This window comes from Caloenas nicobarica, chromosome 1 (genome assembly GCF_036013445.1).
Source record: "Caloenas nicobarica isolate bCalNic1 chromosome 1, bCalNic1.hap1, whole genome shotgun sequence".
Classification (NCBI taxonomy): domain Eukaryota; kingdom Metazoa; phylum Chordata; class Aves; order Columbiformes; family Columbidae; genus Caloenas; species Caloenas nicobarica.
In genome coordinates, this window is record NC_088245.1 from 184,611,110 (window position 1) to 184,632,836 (window position 21,727).

General features: G+C 35.8%; 1 protein-coding gene across 2 annotated transcripts in view; it reads left to right on the plus strand.

Annotated features, from left to right (window-relative positions):
- Positions 1–21,727, plus strand: part of LRCH1 (leucine rich repeats and calponin homology domain containing 1) — a 131,367-nt gene that overhangs the window by 89,623 nt on the left and 20,017 nt on the right. For both annotated transcript variants that reach the window (XM_065642421.1, XM_065642431.1), the window contains exons 12-17: positions 1,393–1,429; positions 2,123–2,236; positions 4,394–4,441; positions 5,652–5,724; positions 18,442–18,551; positions 20,670–20,807. In XM_065642421.1, the coding sequence (XP_065498493.1) occupies positions 1,393–1,429; positions 2,123–2,236; positions 4,394–4,441; positions 5,652–5,724; positions 18,442–18,551; positions 20,670–20,807 (520 nt within the window). The remainder of the gene's footprint in view (positions 1–1,392; positions 1,430–2,122; positions 2,237–4,393; positions 4,442–5,651; positions 5,725–18,441; positions 18,552–20,669; positions 20,808–21,727) is intronic.

Sequence of the window (21,727 nt, forward strand, 5' to 3'; positions counted from 1 at the left end):
TTTTCTAACCTTAAAATATGAGTATTTATTTTTAATTTAATGAGTGCTATATAGGCTTTTCAGTGTATGTGTCCTTTATGTTAACATCCAGATTTACCCAGCAAGATACACTTGGGTGCCTAATACTTGCCGAGTGATACTGTCGAGTTTTAATCTTCTGGGCCATGAGTTCCTCATAATTTCTTTTATAAGTACTGGATTACCTGGCAGTTTGCTATATATTTGCATTATATAAAGCAGCATGAGAAAATTTTAGTTTTCACACTGAATAGTTTTTGTGTCTTTATCCAGATCCCCAGAGGTATTTAAATGCTCCTATTGCTCCTTAGTTTGAGAGGCACAAAGCCTTTGTGTGCATTTATTAATAACTTAAACCTAGAGCATGTCAAAAATTTTAACTTTCCCCAAAGAGGTTTCCTTTGTGCATCAGTATAACTCCAGTCAGCTCGTCAGGATAACCTAGTCGAAGTTACTAACTCTAGCCAGAATTATCCTTATCTCACACTCAAGTCCATTTAGGAGTTAGAAAGAGAAACCACTGTAGGAGCTGAAACAGTAGGTGAGGCTGAGATACCTGGCATGCACTGACTGGAGTTCAGGGTAGAGCATATCAATTGGAGCTACTGTCACTAACAGGTATGACTATAAACTCTTAAAACACTTGTCCAGTTATTGCTGTCCTCGTGTTTTGCAGAGTTTCAGACTTGACCTTTTTCAGTATTTTCAGATGTTTGCTTCAGATTCCTGTATTCCCTTTCTGATATTCACTGCTTTCTTTCAGACCATTGTCTGTCGTGTGAATTTATCCTTGCGCCGCTTTATTTTCATCCACTTTAAATTAAATTTGAATATCAAACCAGGGTTGTGGCTTTTATTTGAACACAGGGTGCTAGAGGTTGGATATGGAAATGTACAATCTTGTAGAAAATGGCATGGTTCTTGGTAGTAAACAGGTCCTTTTGTTTTGATATGAGCCATTGCTCAGGGTGACATTTTGCAGATGAAATCATTAACATTGCTTTGACTTAATTGGTGATAGTGAAGCAGCAGGAGGCATTTCAAAAAGTTATTAAGAGATAACAGGTATAAACCATGACTATTTCGATTTATCTATTTATTTGAAATCAAATACTGAACAGAATGGTTACCAAAGCTGTACGCCAGTGCAATGTTTTTATTTCAAACCTTGCAGATTAAGTATGGATATTTCAGAGCGCAGTGGTGTGAATCTGTATCCCATGGAACCAGCAACAGCTTTAGAATTTCAGGAGTCTACAGTAAAGTGTGTTTATCTACCTTTTTTAGATAAAAATAATGCATTTGTTAGATTAATCATATTCAAGTTTCTACACAATGAATTACATATTTGTATTTGTTTATCTTTATACATAGCGGTCAAATGCAGATGGAGATGTCTTCCCTTGGTCAGGTACGTTAATGAGTGTATCATTAAAAAATATTTAGGGGGGAAAAGGCCGGAAATGAGCCAACACTTTAGTGAATTATTAATCTACCAAGCAGAGAAGGGAAAAATTTAGTAGACTGGAGGACAAAACTAGTTATTCTTTGACATTTTTATGGAATTGTTTTTATTTTTTATATGCATATACATAAATTTTTTTCTGGGTTTGCCAATTTTTCATCATAGTTGCCCCCCACGGCTCTAGCCCCCGTGCATGGCTTTCATGTATGCCAGTTCATAGCACAACCATGCACACTCATCCACCATCCCACCCCCTGTCTCCCTATTCTGGTGTAGGAAAACAGTATACTCGTTAAGGATAGCCCCAAAATATTTTGTAAGCTATAAATAAGTGTTTTCCCAGAGCACTATCACTATAGTTAAAGCAAGTACATAAAGTATGATTTGAAGTTTTACAGTGTGATATATGCTGCTTGTTATCTGATCTGTATCCTGACTGGTGAACTGGTATTTTTTATGACGTATTTTGTTTAGATTTACATTATCTACCTGTTAGCACTGGCGCTGAAAGTATATATTATCTGCTTATTTCTTTTCATCACAGTATTTGTAAAAAATACCTCTGAGGTAATGTTATACAAAGTAAGACAGAGTTCTATTTCCAGTGATATACAGTTTAAAGAGTTATTTATCTTACAGAGAGAAAATGCTGAAGAGGAACTAGAATTTCAGAGGAGGAGAGAGTTCATTATGGAGAAAGCAAAGCCTGAAGTGAGAACTTGTGAACAGGGTGAAAAATGGTCATTGAGTCAGGTATGGGGCTGTCTGGGTGCACTAAATGGATTGTTGGATTCTGTCAAATTATGTGTGGAAACAATAGTGGGTTTAAGCCCCTTGGTTTGTGGTTGGTTTTTCAGTTTTGTTTTCTTTTTTCATCCCCTTCGCATGAATCTCAAGGTTTGGCTGTAAATTGAAGTTAAGACTTATCCCTCAGGAAAAAAAAAAAACCTAACATGATGAAATTAATAAGTCTTTTCTTCCAGTAAACACTATAGTAGTTGCAGCAGTTACCTTCCCTTGGAAAAAATAAGTCACCTCAAAGTTAGATCTTCAATAAAATGAAATACCTGATTCTTCTTCCCTGTCACCCCAAATACTCTTGTAGTTACCTAAGCTGCAAAGTTATTGTTAACAGCAGTAATTTTAATGTGTTTAATATTACAAACACACTGTATATAGGTTGAGACAATTGTTTTAAAGTTTCACAAGCATTTTAAGTTTTATGCACATTGCAATGACTCAGAAATCGAGAACTATGAAAAAATCTGGTTAAAATTTTTGGTACCTAGGTTATTACTTCAGAACTTGTTTGTATAGAGATTTTTGTGGCTGCTCTTGCAAGATGATTCTGAGAACAAAATTGCATAATGTTCTGTATATATTGATAGTAGCCTAATATGGTCTGTCTTATCCAGATATAGATTAAATCTGTTTTGTCTTGATGCTTTCAGATGTTCTTACATATAATCATCATTACTGTCGAATAGTCCTATGATATTGTTGTGACTTTGTTGATCTTAATTTTGTCGTCTTTTTCTTTAAAATTTCAAATAAAAAAAAAAATAGTTGCATCATCTCTTTTATTTTATCATTGTACATTGGGGTTACCACACTTGATTTGGAACAGTTCTTACTACATTGCTGAGATAACAGATAAGGCTAATTCAGTATCAAGATGTCTGTGCTCTTTGTGTTTTGATGAACTGCTTAACAAGGACACTGCTGATTTACTTTTAAGAGCCTTTTAAAAAGAAGAAATAAATCTCCCTTAACTCTTGCAGAGGGCCTGATCTGAACTGTGTTGTACAGGTGAAAGCACCTGGCATGTTCTGTGAAATAGAAACACATCTTGCAAGAGCAAGTTTTTAATCATGTTACACTCTGTGTAGTACAGTAAGAACTTGTGTTATTACTTGCGTTACTAAATTAATTCAATTTAGCATAAATTCAAAATTCTGACTAGCGACCTGCATGCTGTGAGAGAGATTAAACCTGTAACATAGGCAGAACTACCAGGTCTGTCGCAAGAACATAGTAGTCCCTGAGCACAGGAGTACTCAAGTGTGGGAGTCCCCAGGTAGAACTGGCTGGGATCAGATCAGTAAGACTCTTTTCTCTTTATTCTAAGTAATACAGTGATTGAGGTAATATTATGAAAGATGTCTAAAGCTGAAGGATTTTTTTTTTAAAGCTTGAAAAGTAGCCAAGAAAGATTGTGAAGCAAAACGGGTGTGTAATCTTCCTTCCCATCTTGCTGACTTTTGGAAAGCTCTGTGACTGTTGGGACCAAGTGTTCTAGGTGCTGTGTTTTTATTTTTGTTTCCATGTTTTATTGATTAAAAAAATGGCCCTAAGGAAATGATTTACAATTGAATTATAATTTGTTTTTACTTACGATAGTTGTGTTTCTGCTGACTGAGTTATGATTAATGCAGAATTAATGATTGTATTTCATATTTATTAATGTGGTTTATGTGTTTCCAATTTAACTATAGAAGAAATGGTAACAAAAGGTAGGTTATACTGCAATTATAAAATAAATTGCTTATGGAATATATCTCTCTTCAAATCTGTATTTTTTTTAAAAAAAATCTATATTTGTGTATTAAGCTTTTGATGATAGCTTAATTACAAAATGCATGAAACAAAATTGGATACTGCATTTGAACCAACAAGCATTGAAATCTTATGTGCAGTTATCACTAAGGATGGAAGCTAAAAAAATAATTGACAAATCTGGATGAATAATTTCCACAAGGTTTTGTTTTTAAATGGTGTTCAACTAGAAATGGAAGTATTTATTATTCATGAAAATTAATTGTTTCAGTGAGCATCGTGAGTAAAATATCCTGTTGTGGTATGTCATTAATATGGTTACTGAGATGTTTGTTGTTGTTGTTCTTTTTGCAGAATGATATAATTGTTTGGAATACGAGTGGGCCAACCTCTCACAATGAGGTAAGATGATAGTGCCATTTGTTTGTCTCTTATGTATTTTGTATGAATGATTTATATACTAAATGAAACATGTAATTGAATATTACAGAAAATATGACTGAGCTCATCACAAACTGCTATGTGGTTTATTTGGCCTGTGGTTTATCCTTCTTCTCTTACGGGATTTACTAGGGTATAAAAAATGCTTTCTGATAAGCTTCTTTCTAAGTTACGTAGTTTAGTATAAAACATTTCATTTTTTTACATTTTGTTTGTTCTGCCACATTTTCTTTTTTTTTTTTGTCTCTTCCTTGTTCCACAGTAGTTTCTATTGATTTCAGTGCAATTTCTTTTTGCACAGTTGTAACATGTCCTTGATTAGTTTTCAGAGAGGAGTCTGATTTTATTGATCCTATCACTTTCGCAGTGCGAATCTCAACAGAAAGTCAAAAAGGGAAACTGCAGGGAGCTCCTTATGGAGATTATTTCCCTTGGTATTTTCTGTATAGAAACAGGTCTTCTCCCTCTCCATTGCACTCTGGATGAGCATCTTGCAAATTCATGAGCACCCAGCCACCTTGCACCACTCTTGGTGATGGGACTCCTATAGTTCCTGCCTCCCTTAGGAATCACTTTGTAAATAGGATTCCCATGATGGAATTTGGTTATAGGACTCATTCTATGTTACCATTGGTGGTGTGATGATTACACCTCACCTTCTTTTGTGTGCTGCTACTTCATTCTTCCTACTGTGACTGTTAGCCCAGCTCAGGGTCAGGGGCAATCCTGCTGTGAGGTATATGCCTAACTCCCTCTTTTCCACTTTTTAGGCAGAAATTCGGTGTTGCATGGAAAATACCATGCAGAATGGTAATTAATTCTCTGAAAGAAACAAATATATCTAAGGAAAAATGCGTCTTTGTTTTTCTAAATGTACTATGCCACAAAAATGTATGCTTCATGGAAATAAGAAAACTGAGAAATAATTGAGCTTATTTATAGCTAGGGGGAATATCTTGTAATCTTTGGCCAGAAACTCATATTTTCCAGCAAACAAATAGGATGGAATAAAAAAGGGACATTATCAGGGTTTGAGGCTATATTGTGATCAGCATCTGGCAGAGTAGTTGTAGCGTGCAGTACTGTTAACTTTTGCATTTTAATACAGTCAGTTGTGCTGAGATATTCTGGATGTTACTCTTACTTAGACTTATGTTCTTGAATTACACAGAACAAGGATAAAAGTCCGAAAATGTCTCCTACTACAAATGCCACAATCCCTTTTGGCCTGAAACCACGATCAGGTAATGTGGGAAAGAAAATTAACCAATTCGGTGTACTTTGCTTTTTGAGATCTGTGTTATTAATAGACATCTGTATTTTTTTCCCTTAAGAAGGCAGTAATGAAATGTTGTCTATACAACACTTAGAAGATTAGGACATTTTAAGGTTATAGGTTTGAATCAACATTGAATTTGTAACAAATATGTATTTGGCACATTATATATGGATCGTTTTTCATGCCTTACTAATAAATTAGGTGTTTTATAAAATTATGTGTATGTATGTTAAAAAACATGTGTGTATGTGTATAAATACACATTTTATACATGTATACATGCGTATTATCTATGCCGATATACTAATTGAAATATAATTTTTACTTAATTGGTAGATACAGTTTAGATTTTGTTGAATAATATATGTGAATAATTGGGCTTGTTTGAAAATGGTTAGGCATTGCTCTGAAAATCACTCATTGCAATGAATCTTTCAGTAGTCCTGCTTGTGTAAGGATCAAGCCTCATAAGAAGATTAGATGTTTACTTCAGCCAGCAGCTGGGTTTAATGAATTTTCAGTGCACTAAATCTGCATAACCATCAATCTTTTGAACAAGATGCAGTTTATTTATAAAAAAAGAAAAAAAACATTGATATATTTGAGGGCTTGGATAACAGCTTCCTTTAACAACAGGATTAGCTACAGGATTAAACTCATTTTTTATCTTCTCCATGCTGAAGTAGTCAATATTAAGTCATCTCATATCACCTCTAAAGAATAACCTTAGGTTTTTCAGTGTGTTTCAGTGTCCTAAGACTAATTCTGGTTTCTCGCATTCACCACAAATGCTTTTAATCAAATTCTGGTAAACCACTGCAAGCTTGTAGGTTTCCATAATAAAATATCTTGGCAATAAAGTAGCAGTTTCACATTTAAATGTTTAAGAAATTGTACCCATAGATTTGGTGATTAAAAAAAAAAAAAAAGAAAAAAAAAGAAAAAAGAAAAAAAAAACTTCTAAAAAGCAAAGAAAATGGTATTGAAACAACCTTGTTTCATGAAGAGGATATTTTAAACTTCTCGTGTTGTTATGATATAAAAGTTTGACAGATCAGTTGCATTTCCTAGTTTGCTGGACTATTAAAGTCTATTCTTGTATGTTCCTCATGCTTTAGAGATGTTATTTATCTATATATTTAAAGTATGGGTTAAGTTATGAGCAAATGAGTTCTTTCAGGATTTGGAAAAAATAAACCACTGAGTAATATTGCACAGTCTGGTGGCAATGTTGCGATAACACCGTTAGGAGAAAGCTGAGTGAAGGGAAACGGGCTCGTGCTGGGTTGCTGCTGTCACGGGCTGTACCCTGGGTCCTGCTGAGGGAAATCTGCTGCGGGGAATGGAACCAGCATTGTGGGAGAGAACACAAGACCGTGACTTCTTGTTCAAGTGGAAGTTTAACGTGCGCTTCCAAATCTTGATGTATCGGTGCACCAAGTTGCCCTGTACGTAATGACTGGAATAGATTAAGTCAAAATAGCCCAGTGAATCTTTTTTTAGAGGATGACTAGAAAGACTGGATTGCAGTAGTTGAAGTTCTTTGCAACAAATCCTCCAAGTCACATGACGGAAGATCTGACGTGCGCAGCTCCTACAGTTCTTCCCCTGTCTATATTGGAGCTGTGTATATCCTCATTAAATACCAGTCAGTTGGTTATAATCTGTGGATTTTCTTCACTGCACTGATTCAAATTCATATATTTGAATTATTTTGATTATGCTAATACCATAGTGTCTTTTGGTCACAGCTACGGGTTGCAGAAAACTTGATAATCTGAATTGGTTTTTTCCTTTCAATATCATACAGTACAGAGTCTCCAACCTAGAGCCATTACTGCACAATCTTCGACGTCATCACATTCAATTTCAGTCATGTTACCTTAAATTTATACCATGGTAAGACAGGGGAAATTGGTAGTGGTAAAACATTAGGTCCAACTTAAAAAGAAAGTTTATAAGCTATATAGCACAACATAACAAAATGAAACCTTGCAAAGTAGCAGCGAAGCTGTATATTGTTTCCTTTCCTGCTCCCACCCTAGAATGTCTTTAAAAGTGGTATTAAAATTTGTTCTCCTAACACATAGAGTAATTTACAGACAGAAGTAGTACGTGACCGAAAATACTGGCATGTTTGTGAATCCTTCATGTTTTTCCCATTAAAGCTGGTTCACTTGCAATGTCTCTAGTTTCTTCACTGGATTACCTTTAGAACTCTTGTGTTGCAAATTTGAACCATTCTATCATTGTCTGAATTTGTGCTTTATTGCCATTGAGCTGGGCTAGTCTAGGGGTCCATCAATGCTGTGATCCAGGAAAGTTTTTCAGCTCAGTTTGTAGTTCATTTTAATAGCTTTTTTAAAAAATTATTTTTCATTTAAGTTCTTCATGCCCTTACGGGAAACCTGAAAAGTCATTGGAAATGAGTTTTAGCTATTCAGTTTCATTAGGGCTTACATTTGAATTACTGGCTTCTATAAATCTTTTAAATCTGAGTGCAAGATTAAAATAACATGAAAACGTTCTAACTAAAATGTGTACATCATGCTCTGTGGAAAAAGCAGTGGCAAATTTTCAGTGAAAATACATGCAACCATAACTTTTTGAAACTTGAGAGTTTATTTTCAGTGTGTTTATTGTCATCTACTTTAAATGAATGTTACTTTGTATTTGACTTCCCTCTCTCCTCCCCATCATTTCATAATGGTTTATGTCTCTTGGAAAGGTGAAAGCAAATAGATCTAAGCTTCTGGGAAGTGTTCCTGGAAGTGCTTCCAGAGGATAAACCACAGTGGCTTAAACTTCTGCGTTAGTACATACTGTGTTAGTACGTACTGATATGTGTTGAGGACTGAAGGTCCTTTTATTCTTTCATTTTAAAGCTAGGCAAAACATTGGGAAAATTCCTATCTGATGGCGGAGATGGTACCCAAAGAAAATGTTTTGAAAAGTAATGAGTGTGGTTTGACTTCTTCACAGATTCTTTTCAATGGACAGATGTTTACATAGATGGTAAAAAGAGAGAGGATTTTTAAATTTTTCAGAATATTTCCTCCTGCATTTTAAATATTTTCATGGAGTATGGGCTTGTCAAATTCACATTAATTTTGAAAACCTTAAAAAATTACTATTATCAGATTTCTTAGAACCATAGTTTTGCTCTTGGGGAGTGCTTTTGCTCTCTGAAAAGGAATTGCTCAAAATAGTTAATAAATTTAAACTCTTTATGCTTGATTCATGAATTGATTAAAATGTTCAGAGTGGGGCCGATTGTCAAAACTGAGTGTTGCAAAGTTCTTGCCACGATATCTTTAATATGCCAGACCTTGAGACCTAGACATCTACTAATACATCTTGAAGTACTGAAGAATGTTTTTTGCTTTTGTTCTGTGCCATTTTGAGGTCACTGTGTTTCATAGTTTCCACTAAACAAAGTGACAGCAACTCTCACAAACAAACAAAAAATTGTACCTTGAGAGGCTGAAAGAAGCACTGACACAACTCAAAATTACAAAGCAGTTTGTATTGGGAAGTGAAAAGTTGTTCCCTTGAAGCTCTTTGTATAATCTTACTTGTAAACTCAGTGTCTTCATTTTGGTGACTTGTAGAGGATTTGGAGTGCAATGTGGGTGTCTGTGGACACGCTTGTCTGGCTGTCTGTCAAGTTGGTTGGAACACATAATGATCGTTAGAACTTGACTGTGTATTTCCCTCTTTTGAGTATTAATTACTGTTTTTCTAATCTCTGAATATTTGTCCCTTCTATTTGTTTTCTTCCCCAAGTGGATTATCTGTGTATTTTGGAAAATAATGAGAAGCCTAATTGCCAGCATAGTTAAGGACTGTTTATCGTTTGCTGTAAATCTGTGTTCCGTCACCCAGTGTTGATTTTGTTCAGTTTAAGTTGTGCTGACTTTTGGGTTCAGCCGACCTGTTTTCCCAATAGCCAGAAGCAGTAAGCTTGTCAACAGCTGAGTGCAAAGGGAAGTTTAAGGTGAAGTTTTTACATGACACTGTCTGAATTATCTTGTTAATACAGATTCCACAGAAGAAAGAGAAAGTCTATGTGACCAAGTTACTTATGATTGTTAATTTGGAATGGACTTTGTCTGCTTACCGAAACTTTACCTTGGACTTTCTTCTAATATGAAATTGTTTTAACTGCTTTTTGATCTAGGTAGTAAGTTTAAATTGATTTAGGGTTATGATTTAGCATTTAGAGTAGAGAGAGTTTATAATCTCCAGTTTAGTTTGAGGAGCATGAATGTTGCTTGCATGTGGGATTTGTTAGATAAAACATGGAAAGGTACATGGGAAACCAAGAAATTGAGGGAGTTCATAATTTTTGTGGCAGAAGTAGTAAGGAACTGTGTGATCAGATATAGGAAACCACTTGTCATTGTGAAGGGCAGAGTAGGAGGAATTTGAATTCTATGTCAGAAAATAGGAAACAAGTGGGAAAGTTTGAAAAGGTTGATAACATGCTGAAGATAAGCAAGGAGGAGATATTTTAAGGTTGTCAGTGTCCAGTTCTTAAACACTGTAGAATGGAGGTTTGAGGAAAGCTTGGGCAGAAAGCCATGCCATAGTCAAGAGAGGAGGTAAGTGCAGAGTAGATGTGGTGGGGAAGGAATAAAAATGTCCACTGAAGGATTTGACGAACAAAAGTAAGAGGTGTTGTCATGACTAGTTAAAGACGAGAAGGCAGAATGGGTGGAGACTCTCTTGCTGTACAAGTTGGGCTCCATAATGGGTTGGTGGCTTGTCAGGAACTGTATGCATGTCGTGCTTTTACAGTCATCTGGTGCATAGTCTCCAGACTATTCGCAAAGTCTGTTCCACAGACTCTGTTGCAGCCTCTATGGAAATGTGCAAATTTGCATGCTCTAGGGAGCCCAGTTGCATCAGTACTGAATTTGTGCTTCTTAGAAGACTTGTCTACAGCTCAGGTTTGCCAAGGCTTGTGGTGCAGACTCAGGATCACCCTTTGGAGGTATTGTATGTTTGTTCCTGTCCTTGGAAAGTCTGCAAAGGTTGCTGAGGACCAGAACTTTCCTGGGGCGGTGGGCCCATTGTGGAGTTGGACTTGCTGCTGGAGGAGTCAGCAAGAAATAAAAGTAGTGCTGCATGTATTATTAAGTGAATTAAAACAACAGAAAAACATCCGTAATACCTGTTCTTACGGGACATATTTGAACAGAATGGGAATCCAAGGCATAATGTAGTTGCTACTTAGCAAAATCAGCTAGGAAGTTGTAATAATATTTTCTTATAGATGTGTAAATTTTGTTTGGCTTTGGGGAGTGAAGTCATCTGATGACATAGTTGCAAAAAATACCTGAATTCCTGTTCGCTGAACTTTTTATTGCTGGAACTTCACAGCTCATATATTTACCTTCCGATTCACAGAGTCAGGGTTTTTATAAGGCCATAATGTAAATATCTATGGGTACTTTTTCTTAAAATTGTTTGTAAGCAAGTTGTGTGAAGTGCTATGGTTACGATCATTTTGCTAAGCTTAACAGCCTTAACTGCACATATAATGTATGATTTGCCAGTACTAACGTGTAACTTTTCGTTCTTTTTATTCTGCACCATCTTTCATTCTTTTCTCAAAAATTACGCATTACGTATTGATCACCTTTGACTTACATCTTCGTCATTACCATACAATCCCAATGCCATATATGAAATGCTGCTGCCCCTTTTTATCCCCCTCCGGTCCTTACACCACCATGGTGGGACTGGCTGTCACCCCCCTCCAGCAGACCCATCCCTCAGTCTTCCTCCTATCTCCTTCAACACACTTACACAGGGTCAAACATGGGACAACTTTAGCTACAGTATCCCATCTGAAGGAGACAGTGACAATGGTAGGTGTTACAAATATAATTTACTTAATTTTGTGTTTTCAGAAACCTGAAGATATGGCAAATGCCATGTGTGGCTAAGGGTGAAAAGACAGTAAATGAGTGAGGAGTGTCACTGTTTTCAAGCCTGGCAAAACAACTTTTCCCATGATATCAGCTTCAATAACTCCAATATAGGTCTATCTACTTGCTTTACTTTCAAGGGTTTATAAATTTTGTACTCAAGCAGCGATTAATTTTTCTATGGTCTTTTCTGCGTTTTTTAAGGATTTTTTTTTTTGGTAGATACTGGCTGTTAATAAAAATACCCTGCCCTCATCTGCAGTTAATAATGCAGGTGCATAACTAACTTAATTAGAAGCAGAACCCATGAAGAAACAAAACTGAAACAATCATCTAAGCAAAAACCGTGATTTCTGTCCAACAGAAACTGTTAGTAAGCTGTCAACTTATCTGTGCATAGCGAAGGCTGGGTCCATTAGTGGATGTTGTTACTGCTTTTGTTTTGTTTTACTCCACTGTGGTGTTGTCATAGTACATCGAGTCTTGGAGCTAATAGGCAAAGCTGGCCATGTTTGGGCTATCAGAGTCGTCTACTGCACAAATAGTTAAATATCAGATAGAGGAAACAGAACCTAGACAGTTAAACTGCTTGTATACACTTGATAGGGAGATGTATTTTTTTTAAAAGACAGACTGTTGTGATTCCTATTGCTCTACAGTAGAAGGATGTTTAGGTATTGGAAGGCAATGAAACTGTCAGAAGCATCAGACTGAAACCAAGACCACAAATCTTGAATGATAAAAGCCAACATACTTAGTTTAGAATGCCTACATTCTTAGTTCAGTTAATGGCTTGACGATACTTGTTATTGCCACTGCATTCCTAATTATAAAACCGTAGAAGACAGCATATATAAGGAACCTGCTCTATAAAGGAAATGAGTATAGAATATAAGAATTCTGTACTAATGGTAGTTGAAAAACTGAATTTATTTCGTGATGGTATGAAGCTAATTTGATGTTTCACTGGTGAATATTCTAACAGAGCAAAGGAAAAGCTATGAATACTTCTAGCAGTGCAGAATTTGTATAAGGTCAAAATAAAAAAAAAAAGTAGTCTTCGTCCAATGCTGGCTTGTTCCAGACAAAAAGTAATCTACATGTTACTTTTTTCTTCTTTCTTTATTTTGACAAAGACATATCTTTTCCGTCAGCAGTAATCTGTTGACACTTGAGGAAAATGAGACTCGCAGAGCTACTTTTACTGGACTTAATGTTTTGTATTTCTGATAGCAAAAGTATTGACAGTTTTATCAAGTCAGCTCAGCAAAATGTAGTTATCATAGGAAAATAATGTTTCTGAAGACCCTTTCATATCTCTAAAACAGGAAGAGAAACGTAGCTCTTCCTAAATGATGAATGTTCTGAGTAATAACATCTAAAAATTCATAACATTTCATTTACATGAATATGGAATAAAATCCAAATCAGCACTGCCAGTTTTGGGAAGCTTCATGGCTCACTTGTGGAAATAAATGCGGAAACCCATATACAAGGGACAGAAGTTTTATCTTGGAGTCACACCAAGACATTCCCATATTAACGAACATCTTTTTTCCCAGTGTATATGGGAACCATTATAATAAGTCTCTTATAATTTCAGTACCATATTTGCAACATTTGAAATATATTTTAATTATAAAAATCTGATCACACTAATGTACTTTCTTCAGTGATCAAAATTGGAAAATACTATAAATGGTACAATAAGGAATTGTATTAGTGAAGCTTTTGTTATAGACGAGCTAAGGGAACAGTAGAGGGAAACTTATGCTGGAAAGCTAATTCAATATCAAGTTTTAATTAACAAAATAAGACTTTCCATTCATGTATTAAAATTCAAGTGACTTTGTTGTTTAGGTTTAGTATGAAAAAACACAGTTTAAAAAAGTTTTACCTACTTGAAGTTGTATATCTGCTAAAGAATTCTCTGTTGGGGAACGCTGGCTGTGACCAGGGAGTCTTGAATCTGTGGAGGGCTGGATTCTTCCCTGACTTGCAGGTTGCGTAGTCATTTACATCTGCAGAGGATAGTGGCAAAATATATTCCAGTATAATTTGATGGACTCACTTTGTACTTTTTAATTTTTTTTCCCTCTAGGAGAAGAGACCATAAACCTCCTGGATTTAAATATTAAAAAATGTGCATGTTGTCATGAACTGTGCTGTAAATTCCAGTTGCACTACACTAGTTTCTACCAGTTAGCAATAGAGCCTTAAGCTTAGTTATGTTATTAATAGCTCAGTAAATAGCATGATCTAGATTTGTTACTAAATTAAATGAGCAGTATAGACTAGCTTGTGCTTATGCATTTGGAAGAGAGAGATGTCTTCTGTCATTCAAATCTTAATCTGAATGCAAATATTAGCGTTTATTACCTTGGGCTTTTACAACAGAACATTGCTTTTACAATCAAGACTATTGTCTTTCTGTTTTAGAGTTTAGGGCTAAGTTTATAATTTAAGGCGTATGTATCTTCCTATGGTAGGAAGTAACTTGGACGAGAGACCGTTCTCTGGCACTGAGGTTAGTTGGCACGGCATGATTCAAATCCGTACCTAAACATCCTTACTTGCTAAAATAGGATGGCTGCATTTAAGCTGCATTTGGGGAATACCCTTTGCCTGTGCTATTCCTTGAACCGTACCTAGACATTGCGTACAAGAGAGATGGGTTTGAACAGATCAAAACTGTACCAGGAATCAACAGCGTAACACTGTGGATGTGAGCAGGAAAGTGCTGTAGATCCATGCACCAGCTCTGCATAGCCTGTGGTATAGAAATACCACGCGTCACTCTAACATCTTATTACTCTCCCTATCATCTTTAATGTATCTATCTAGTAACAGCACTGTAATAGAGGAGGCTAAGCCCAGAATTTCTGGGAGGTTATGAGGCTTGCAACAGCTGGGTCTCCCAAGAGTAATGTCTATACCCTTGGGGAATCTTTGTTTTAGCAAATGACGACTCTGTAGAGCAACTTCACTATTACTTAAATTTGGAATGAATAAATCAATTGAATTGAAAGTCTAACTATAGACTTTCAGCCTGACTTAACCTCTGCTTGGCAATAGTCCAATCTTTTTTTTGGTCATATATTTGTAGAAGCAGGTTAAATCGTTGAGTTGTTTACCTGAAGGATAGTGTTGTCAAACTAAGTACTCAGGACACCGAATTCCTTGATGTATTATAGTGCACCTATGTGCATTCTAACTTAGTACAAAAACGAAAATTTTCACAAATGTTTGTGCTTGACTGTGATATGTCAAATACATATCATGTGTTATTGACTATTACCCATTTAACTTGTTGAGACTTGTAAATTTTTTTTTTTTTTAAATGATTGGAACAAGCTTTACATGAACCCTGGTTGACCGTGGGTTCAGAAAGCAGAGAACTCACCACTAGAAAGAGTGAAAAATAGACCTTTGTGTGTGTGTGAGATATGGGCTCCTCCTTGCTGGAAGACGTGTAATGCAGAGAAGCAAGCAATACTCAGCACTGCCAAAACTTCCTGCGTTAGAACATTTTTCTTTAAATTCAGTATATAACTGAAACTTTTATAACTAATTGGTTTGAGTGTGCTTTTTGTTTATTTTTTTAATCAACATTATTTCATTTAGAAACTTTTAACTGTGGTATCCCACTGCCTTGAGATTAGCCTGCCTCTTCCTAATGCTGCAATGTATGTTTCATTCATCAGTAGACTTAAATAAGTAATGTTGATATTTACTTTTCATTAATAGGTGGTTTTAGTCTGAAATCTGAAGGAAGTGTGCTTGGGACATTCATATTGACTCAGCAAAGGCTTAAACAGAGATAACTGTGGCCAAACTGAATGAAGGCCATGATAATACTCCATGATATGTGCAAAATTGAACATATATATGAAGTACTGCTTTTGTAGGGAATAGTTTGAAGTATTCCTGCTGCTAATAAAGCTACAGTGGGATCTAAATATCGTTTAAATATGGTATTACTCTTTGAGAATGTTTTTATCTAGGCATTTCATCCGTGAGAGGCAGCACAGCTCCATCATTAGTTGTACAATGAACTATTTCTAAAATTAAAATCTTGGAAATTTCAACTACAGTATTTAATAAGTGTGATAAGAGTTTTTTATTTCACCTTTTAAAAATTTAGGAAGAGTCTCCAATAAATTGTTAGAGTTACTAATGTAGAAATTTTGATTCGGTACAATTTTGGAGTTTAATAGAAGCCTCAAGTATGAGTTTCCGCACTCTGAAAACTTGAGAGTTGATTTTTCTGTGTATATGTTGTAGCCATTCTAAACTATATGCTTTATTTAACGACATTTTAGAAATATCTGATTGTCTACTTTTCACCAAATACAAGTTATTTCATCAGAAATTTACCAATGTATTTATTAGTTTAGTTTAAAAATCACCTAAATCAATAGGTAATGCTTTTGAAATGTGGTAGTTAAGTTGGGTATGTGGATTGTCATACTTTGTAACAGTGGTTACAGCTGTTAATAGACTTTGTATGTTTGGGTATGTGGATATATAGAAGTCATATTTGTAAGTATGCTTCTATACAAATTGTTCAGAAGCGCGTATCTGTTGATACACAGGTGCTTTGGAAATAGTGTTCTGTTCCAAGCTTGCAGTTTGCCTTCTACAAAGACAAAGATTCCAGTCAATACAGCTCTGGACCTGTTGCCTTTGAAGGCATGGCTCCGCTTCTCTCACCTTCTGTGTGGGAGGTCAGCATAAGCGATGCTTTTATTTATGATATGTGCACCTGTGTGTACATCCTTCTGAGCAGGAACACTAGTGAAGCTGTGTGGTCCACCTGGAGAAGGGGACTGAGCTGCAGGTGGTGTCTGTACTTCTGTCCTGCACTTTCTCTCTAGGACACTCTCCCCCTCTGCCAGCGGGATTTCTGGTGACATTAAGGACTAAAGGATGAAGCTTACTGACAGAAAACTATAATATTTAGGTGTTATATTTAGAAGCAATTTTGTTTAACAAATAGCCTTAAATATGGCATTTCCTGAAATTACTGATTTAAGAGTAGTGGCAGGAGGCAAGTTTGGTAACTCTGGCCATAGTTTATTCTATCTTGGTGTCTCTGATAATTAACCTGCAGACATGTTTGGAGTTTGTTGCCTTGAGGTCCTTTATCAGTAAAGAAAGGAAACAGCAATGACTGCCTGTTGGCTGGAATGCCTTAGGTAGTGTCTGTCTTTCCCTTTGGCTAGAAAAGCAGCTTAGTTTATTAATTATTTTAACTTAACCAACCTGCCTACAATTAGATGTGATGCCTGGTGACTAGACTTGTCTGAGATTTCAAAGTATTTCTCGTAAAGGAACTTTGTTTTGTTGATCAAGTCCTAGATGCTAGAGGGTACCATCTTGTATGTTGGCCCTGAACTGATTCAGGGACTTCATTAACATTTTACTTTTGGTCAGAATGTAGATGAAATATCCTTTTTCCAAGAGTAGTGGGGTTTTTTGGGTTGGTTTGTTTGTTCGTTTTTGGGTTTTTTGGGTTGGTTTTTTTTTTTTTTTTAATGTATTTTGAGGACTGGTTTTTAAAATTCAGCCTATTACCCACATCACAACCTAAGTAAAAATTATTCATGTGCCACAATTTTTAATGAAACATCAGAATTACTGTGCTTACAACCACGTCTGCCTTTCTTAAAGTCAGTTTTACTCCTGTAGTAGGTGCTGTTGGCAATTTGTGCACTTCAGTTTTCTGATACACGTTTTGGGAATCAAGGGGCTGCTCTCTTCTGTCATGTTACGTATTGACCAGAGAGTATCTTTCTTTAATTGTCTTAAATCAACAAAATTGAAACTGAGCAGTAGCTATTTGTAAAAATGGAGGTTTCTAAGCTTTGTACTTTCCACCCCATTAATTGGTACATAGGGTTTCATGTTGTATTTAGAAAGGCAGAGGTGGGAAATTAACAATACAAAATGTTTCCTTCTTTTAAGCAGTATTGTTTTCCATAATAATCAAGTTGGCCTATAGTTTAAGTGGCAAAGAGCTGACAGTTGCATCTTCTTGTTCTTCAGAACCATTCAAAACAGTCATTGATCAGAAAAAAAGGAAGGGTGGAGGTGCCTATATGCAGAGATTTCATGTAATTATTTCAAGGAACTATGTGGACAAAGTGATACAGTTGACAGAACTAGGACTGGTGGGAGGGAGTACTGTGAAGAGTTTGTGCAATGCTACATTTGCAATACAACTTTTTAATGCAGGCAGGCTTATTGAATGGTGAAGTTGCCCACACTAGTCTGTTTGGTGGGCGGGTGTGTTTGTTTGGTTGGTTTTTAGTATAAACCTATCTAGTAAACAGTTTGTCTTGTGCGTGCTTGTCACACAATTCAGCATCCTGTAGGAGAGGGATTTACTTAAAAGAATCATAGGTGTTTCTTGCCATATTAGATACAACGTTTTGTACAGATCAAAATCTCTACGGGACAGTGCTGGTGCTTGATGCTCTGATAAAACTTGCCTGTTGAGATTAGGATTTGGTTGAAAAATTATCCACTCCAGTGGTGGCACATGATGCTGTTCAGAGCAATATCCAGAAAATACCCTTTTATGATTGGAATCCAAGATAAGATTTTTCTCTCCTTCTGAGGACAGAGAAATTTTCCAACAGTTTTTGCTGGAGGCAGTGCCTGAGGATTTTGCTTTGTTTAGAAATTAATAAATCAAGGTGTTCATTTTTAAACTAAAATATGTCTTTTTTTAAAAATCATAGTGTTCTTGAGACCACAAAGAAATTTGGAATCAATAGACCCACAGTTTACAATTCGAAGGAAAATGGAGCAGATGAGAGAAGAGAGAGAGCTTGTGGAACAGCTACGTGAGGTGAGTGTTGGTAGAATTAATTTGTGCTGATGGAATATATTTTTAAGTCTAAGTAGGAGAATATTAAGAAGGTTAAATGAGGCAATATTACTTCTGCAAATTACATTGATGAGACTGTTTCTGAAGTGCTTTATCTTCGCCAGATATCTGTACTTCAGGAAAGGTTTTGTAAAAATGCAAAATTATAATGAGAGTTACCTGAATGACATACAGTCAAACAGCATGCCTCGCACTGGTGGAATTAATGATTTATTTAATTTCACCACAAAGGATGAAGTGATCACTTAAGAGGTAGAGAGGTCTAGAAACGATTTCCTAACAGCGGGAGAAGTCTTCAGTCTAGCTAGTAAAAAGGCATATTGAAATCTATTAGTTAAAGCTGAAGTTATAAACTTTTTTTCTGAAAAAGAAGCAGTTCTTCAGTGGTGACAAACTTGAAAGAGAATTGATCCATTTCTTGAAATCTTCCATTTGAATTAAATCTAGTCTCAAACCATGAACTCTAACAAGAAATGGCATTTAACTAGTGTTGTATGTGCACTGTGCGCATAAAAACAAAAGCAACCTCATCTATACTAAATAGTCTTCCAACAGTCAAATCAGTCTTTGAAGAGAAGGAATTTTTAATTCATTAATTGATATAAACCTGGTTGTAACAGATTTGGAAAAAAGTCTCCAAATGTGTTATTTCTGTACAAGTCTTATACACCAAAGATGTTTTCTAATTTATTAATGAATCCAATGTGAAAACAAAACATTTTATTAGTGCATGTGATGCACTCCCCAGTTTGGCACTTGTGAGACCATACATGGGAGTACTTGAGTACTGTGTCTAATAAAAGAAAAACTGGAGAAATATAATGAAGTACCAGAGTGAGTTCAGTGGAGTTTACTTCATGGTGAGGGAACTCAAACAAAGGACATATGAGGAAGACACTAAGAGCTGGATTTCTTTACCTTGGAGAAGAGGATGCTGAGAATATCATGTGACTGTCCTCAGCTGCCTGAAGGATTGTAATAGAGAATATAGAGCCAGGCTGCACAGTGAAAGAAATTTCGAGTAGCTATAAGAAGAAAATTCTTTGCAGTAAGGGTGGTGAAACACTGAACAAGGTTGCCTGGAGATGAAGTGGGATCTCGTTCTTTGCAGATATCAGAACTTAACTAACCAAAGCTCTGATGTCACTTCAAGTTTGTTAGACTAGGTGACCTTCAAAAATCCCTTCCAACCTACACTCTCCTTTGATTCTGAAGAGAATAATTTATTTTCATCTAAAACACCCAGCACAGATTGAGGTAATGTATTAATAGAGAGTAATGACATTAAGAAGGTTCAACTAGGAATAAGAACTAACTCTTAGTTTAACTCTCCGAGCTAACTACTTCCATTATCTTAAAATAGATATAGTGTTGGAAAGTTTTTGGGATTGGAGCACAATTTAGGAAACTCATCATATGTAACAATCTTACTGTAGTTTGTGGGGGTTTTTTTCCTGGAAATTCTCAAATATTTTCAAAGTATTTTATTTTGCAATATCAAATTCTTTTCAATGAGACTTCAGTTTTACTTAACAAGTATCCAAAAATTCTATTATAAATCTGGATGTTTTGCTTTGCCATACCTGTCTTTCTGATCACTCTAATGCTTTCAACCTAATTTTTAGGCTACTAAGGAAACATTGTCTTTTACTCTCCACTTGTACAGTGATTAACACAATGTAGTTCTGCTTCAAAGTGCTGATGATAAAGAAAATTTGAGATGGATAAGTAGAAGACTTGGGGCAATGGTGAAAGGAAGGAGTCACATGTAGCACAGTCGCATGGCTGACTGCATGCATGTGTGTTTTTATATGTATATATAAAATAAATGCATATTACAACAGCAGCATTTCAAGTGTTGAGTCCTTCTAAAGACATTTCTGTAATTCAGTGACCAACACAGGGTAGAGGAGGTTGAGTTTTAGTTTTCAAAGGATTAGTTATACAAGGAAGTCTGTTTCTTGCTAAACCAAAACTGGCTATGTGTCTACAGCATGGGAGAAGCTGAGGATATATATTCCCTATTTTTCCCCTTCATCCATTTCTATATTAAAATGTGCATGGGTTCTTCATTTGCAGAACATTGAAACAAGACTGAAGATTTGTTTGCCTGAAGACTTGGGGTCAGCTCTGATGGATGGTGTCGTTCTCTGCCACTTAGTAAATCACGTTCGTCCACGATCTGTAGGAAGTATTCATGTACCTTCACCAGCAGTAGTAAGCTGAATGTTTCTTGTTGCATTGGGGTTGGGGAAGAAATGTTTAAAAAAGTTACTGGTTTATTGCCAAATGAGATTTGGTTACATAAAACAGGTTGCTGTTCAATGAATATTCTTTGCTGTTGGGGGCAACATTGGCATTATTACAAATGCATTTGAATGTAGACGTTGGTAAATATTTGCCATGTACAGCTGGATGCTCAGTTCTGAGAACAACATGTGGATTTCAGAGGCAATCTATAAGAACTTCCAAGAAGACAGATGTTAAGAAAGAGACATTTTCTCAGATGCTCTAGTGGAGTTTCTTTTGCTGTTGCTCAATTTTTTTTTTTTAAATCACCTCTGTGTTTGGTAAAAATGTGACATTGCCAAAATGTGCAAACTTGAATTTCTGGGGCAAAAACTTAAGTTTTGTTCTTCTTTCCTTCCCTCTTTCTTTCCTTCCTTCCCCCTTTCTTTCCTTCCTTCCCTCTTTCTTTCCTTCCTTCCCTCTTTCTTTCCTTCCTTCCCTCTTTCTTTCCTTCCTTCCCTCTTTCTTTCCTTCCCTCTTCTTTTTTCTTTTTTTAGATTAAAATCTTGTGATGTTTTCTATAACAATAAGCAAATAATCTAATTCCATTTTTGTTCTGTTTCAACTTTATATTGATGATGCATCTTGCTTGAAACAGCTTTCAAATTACTTTAGCCTAGAAAATAATTCCTAAAGTCCCTGGTACTGTAGTGAACTATTTGTTTAAGTGGATATTCAGGAATTACCATTGTTTAACATCTTGCATTGAAAAAGTAAAACAGTGAGGGTGTGTAGTGGGAGGTTTTTTGTGGTTTGGGTTGTTGTTGTTGTTGTTGGGGTTTTTTTGTTTGGGTGGGGGGTTTTTGGTTTTGTTTTGTTTTTTAGTAATGATATTTCTGTAAGTATTT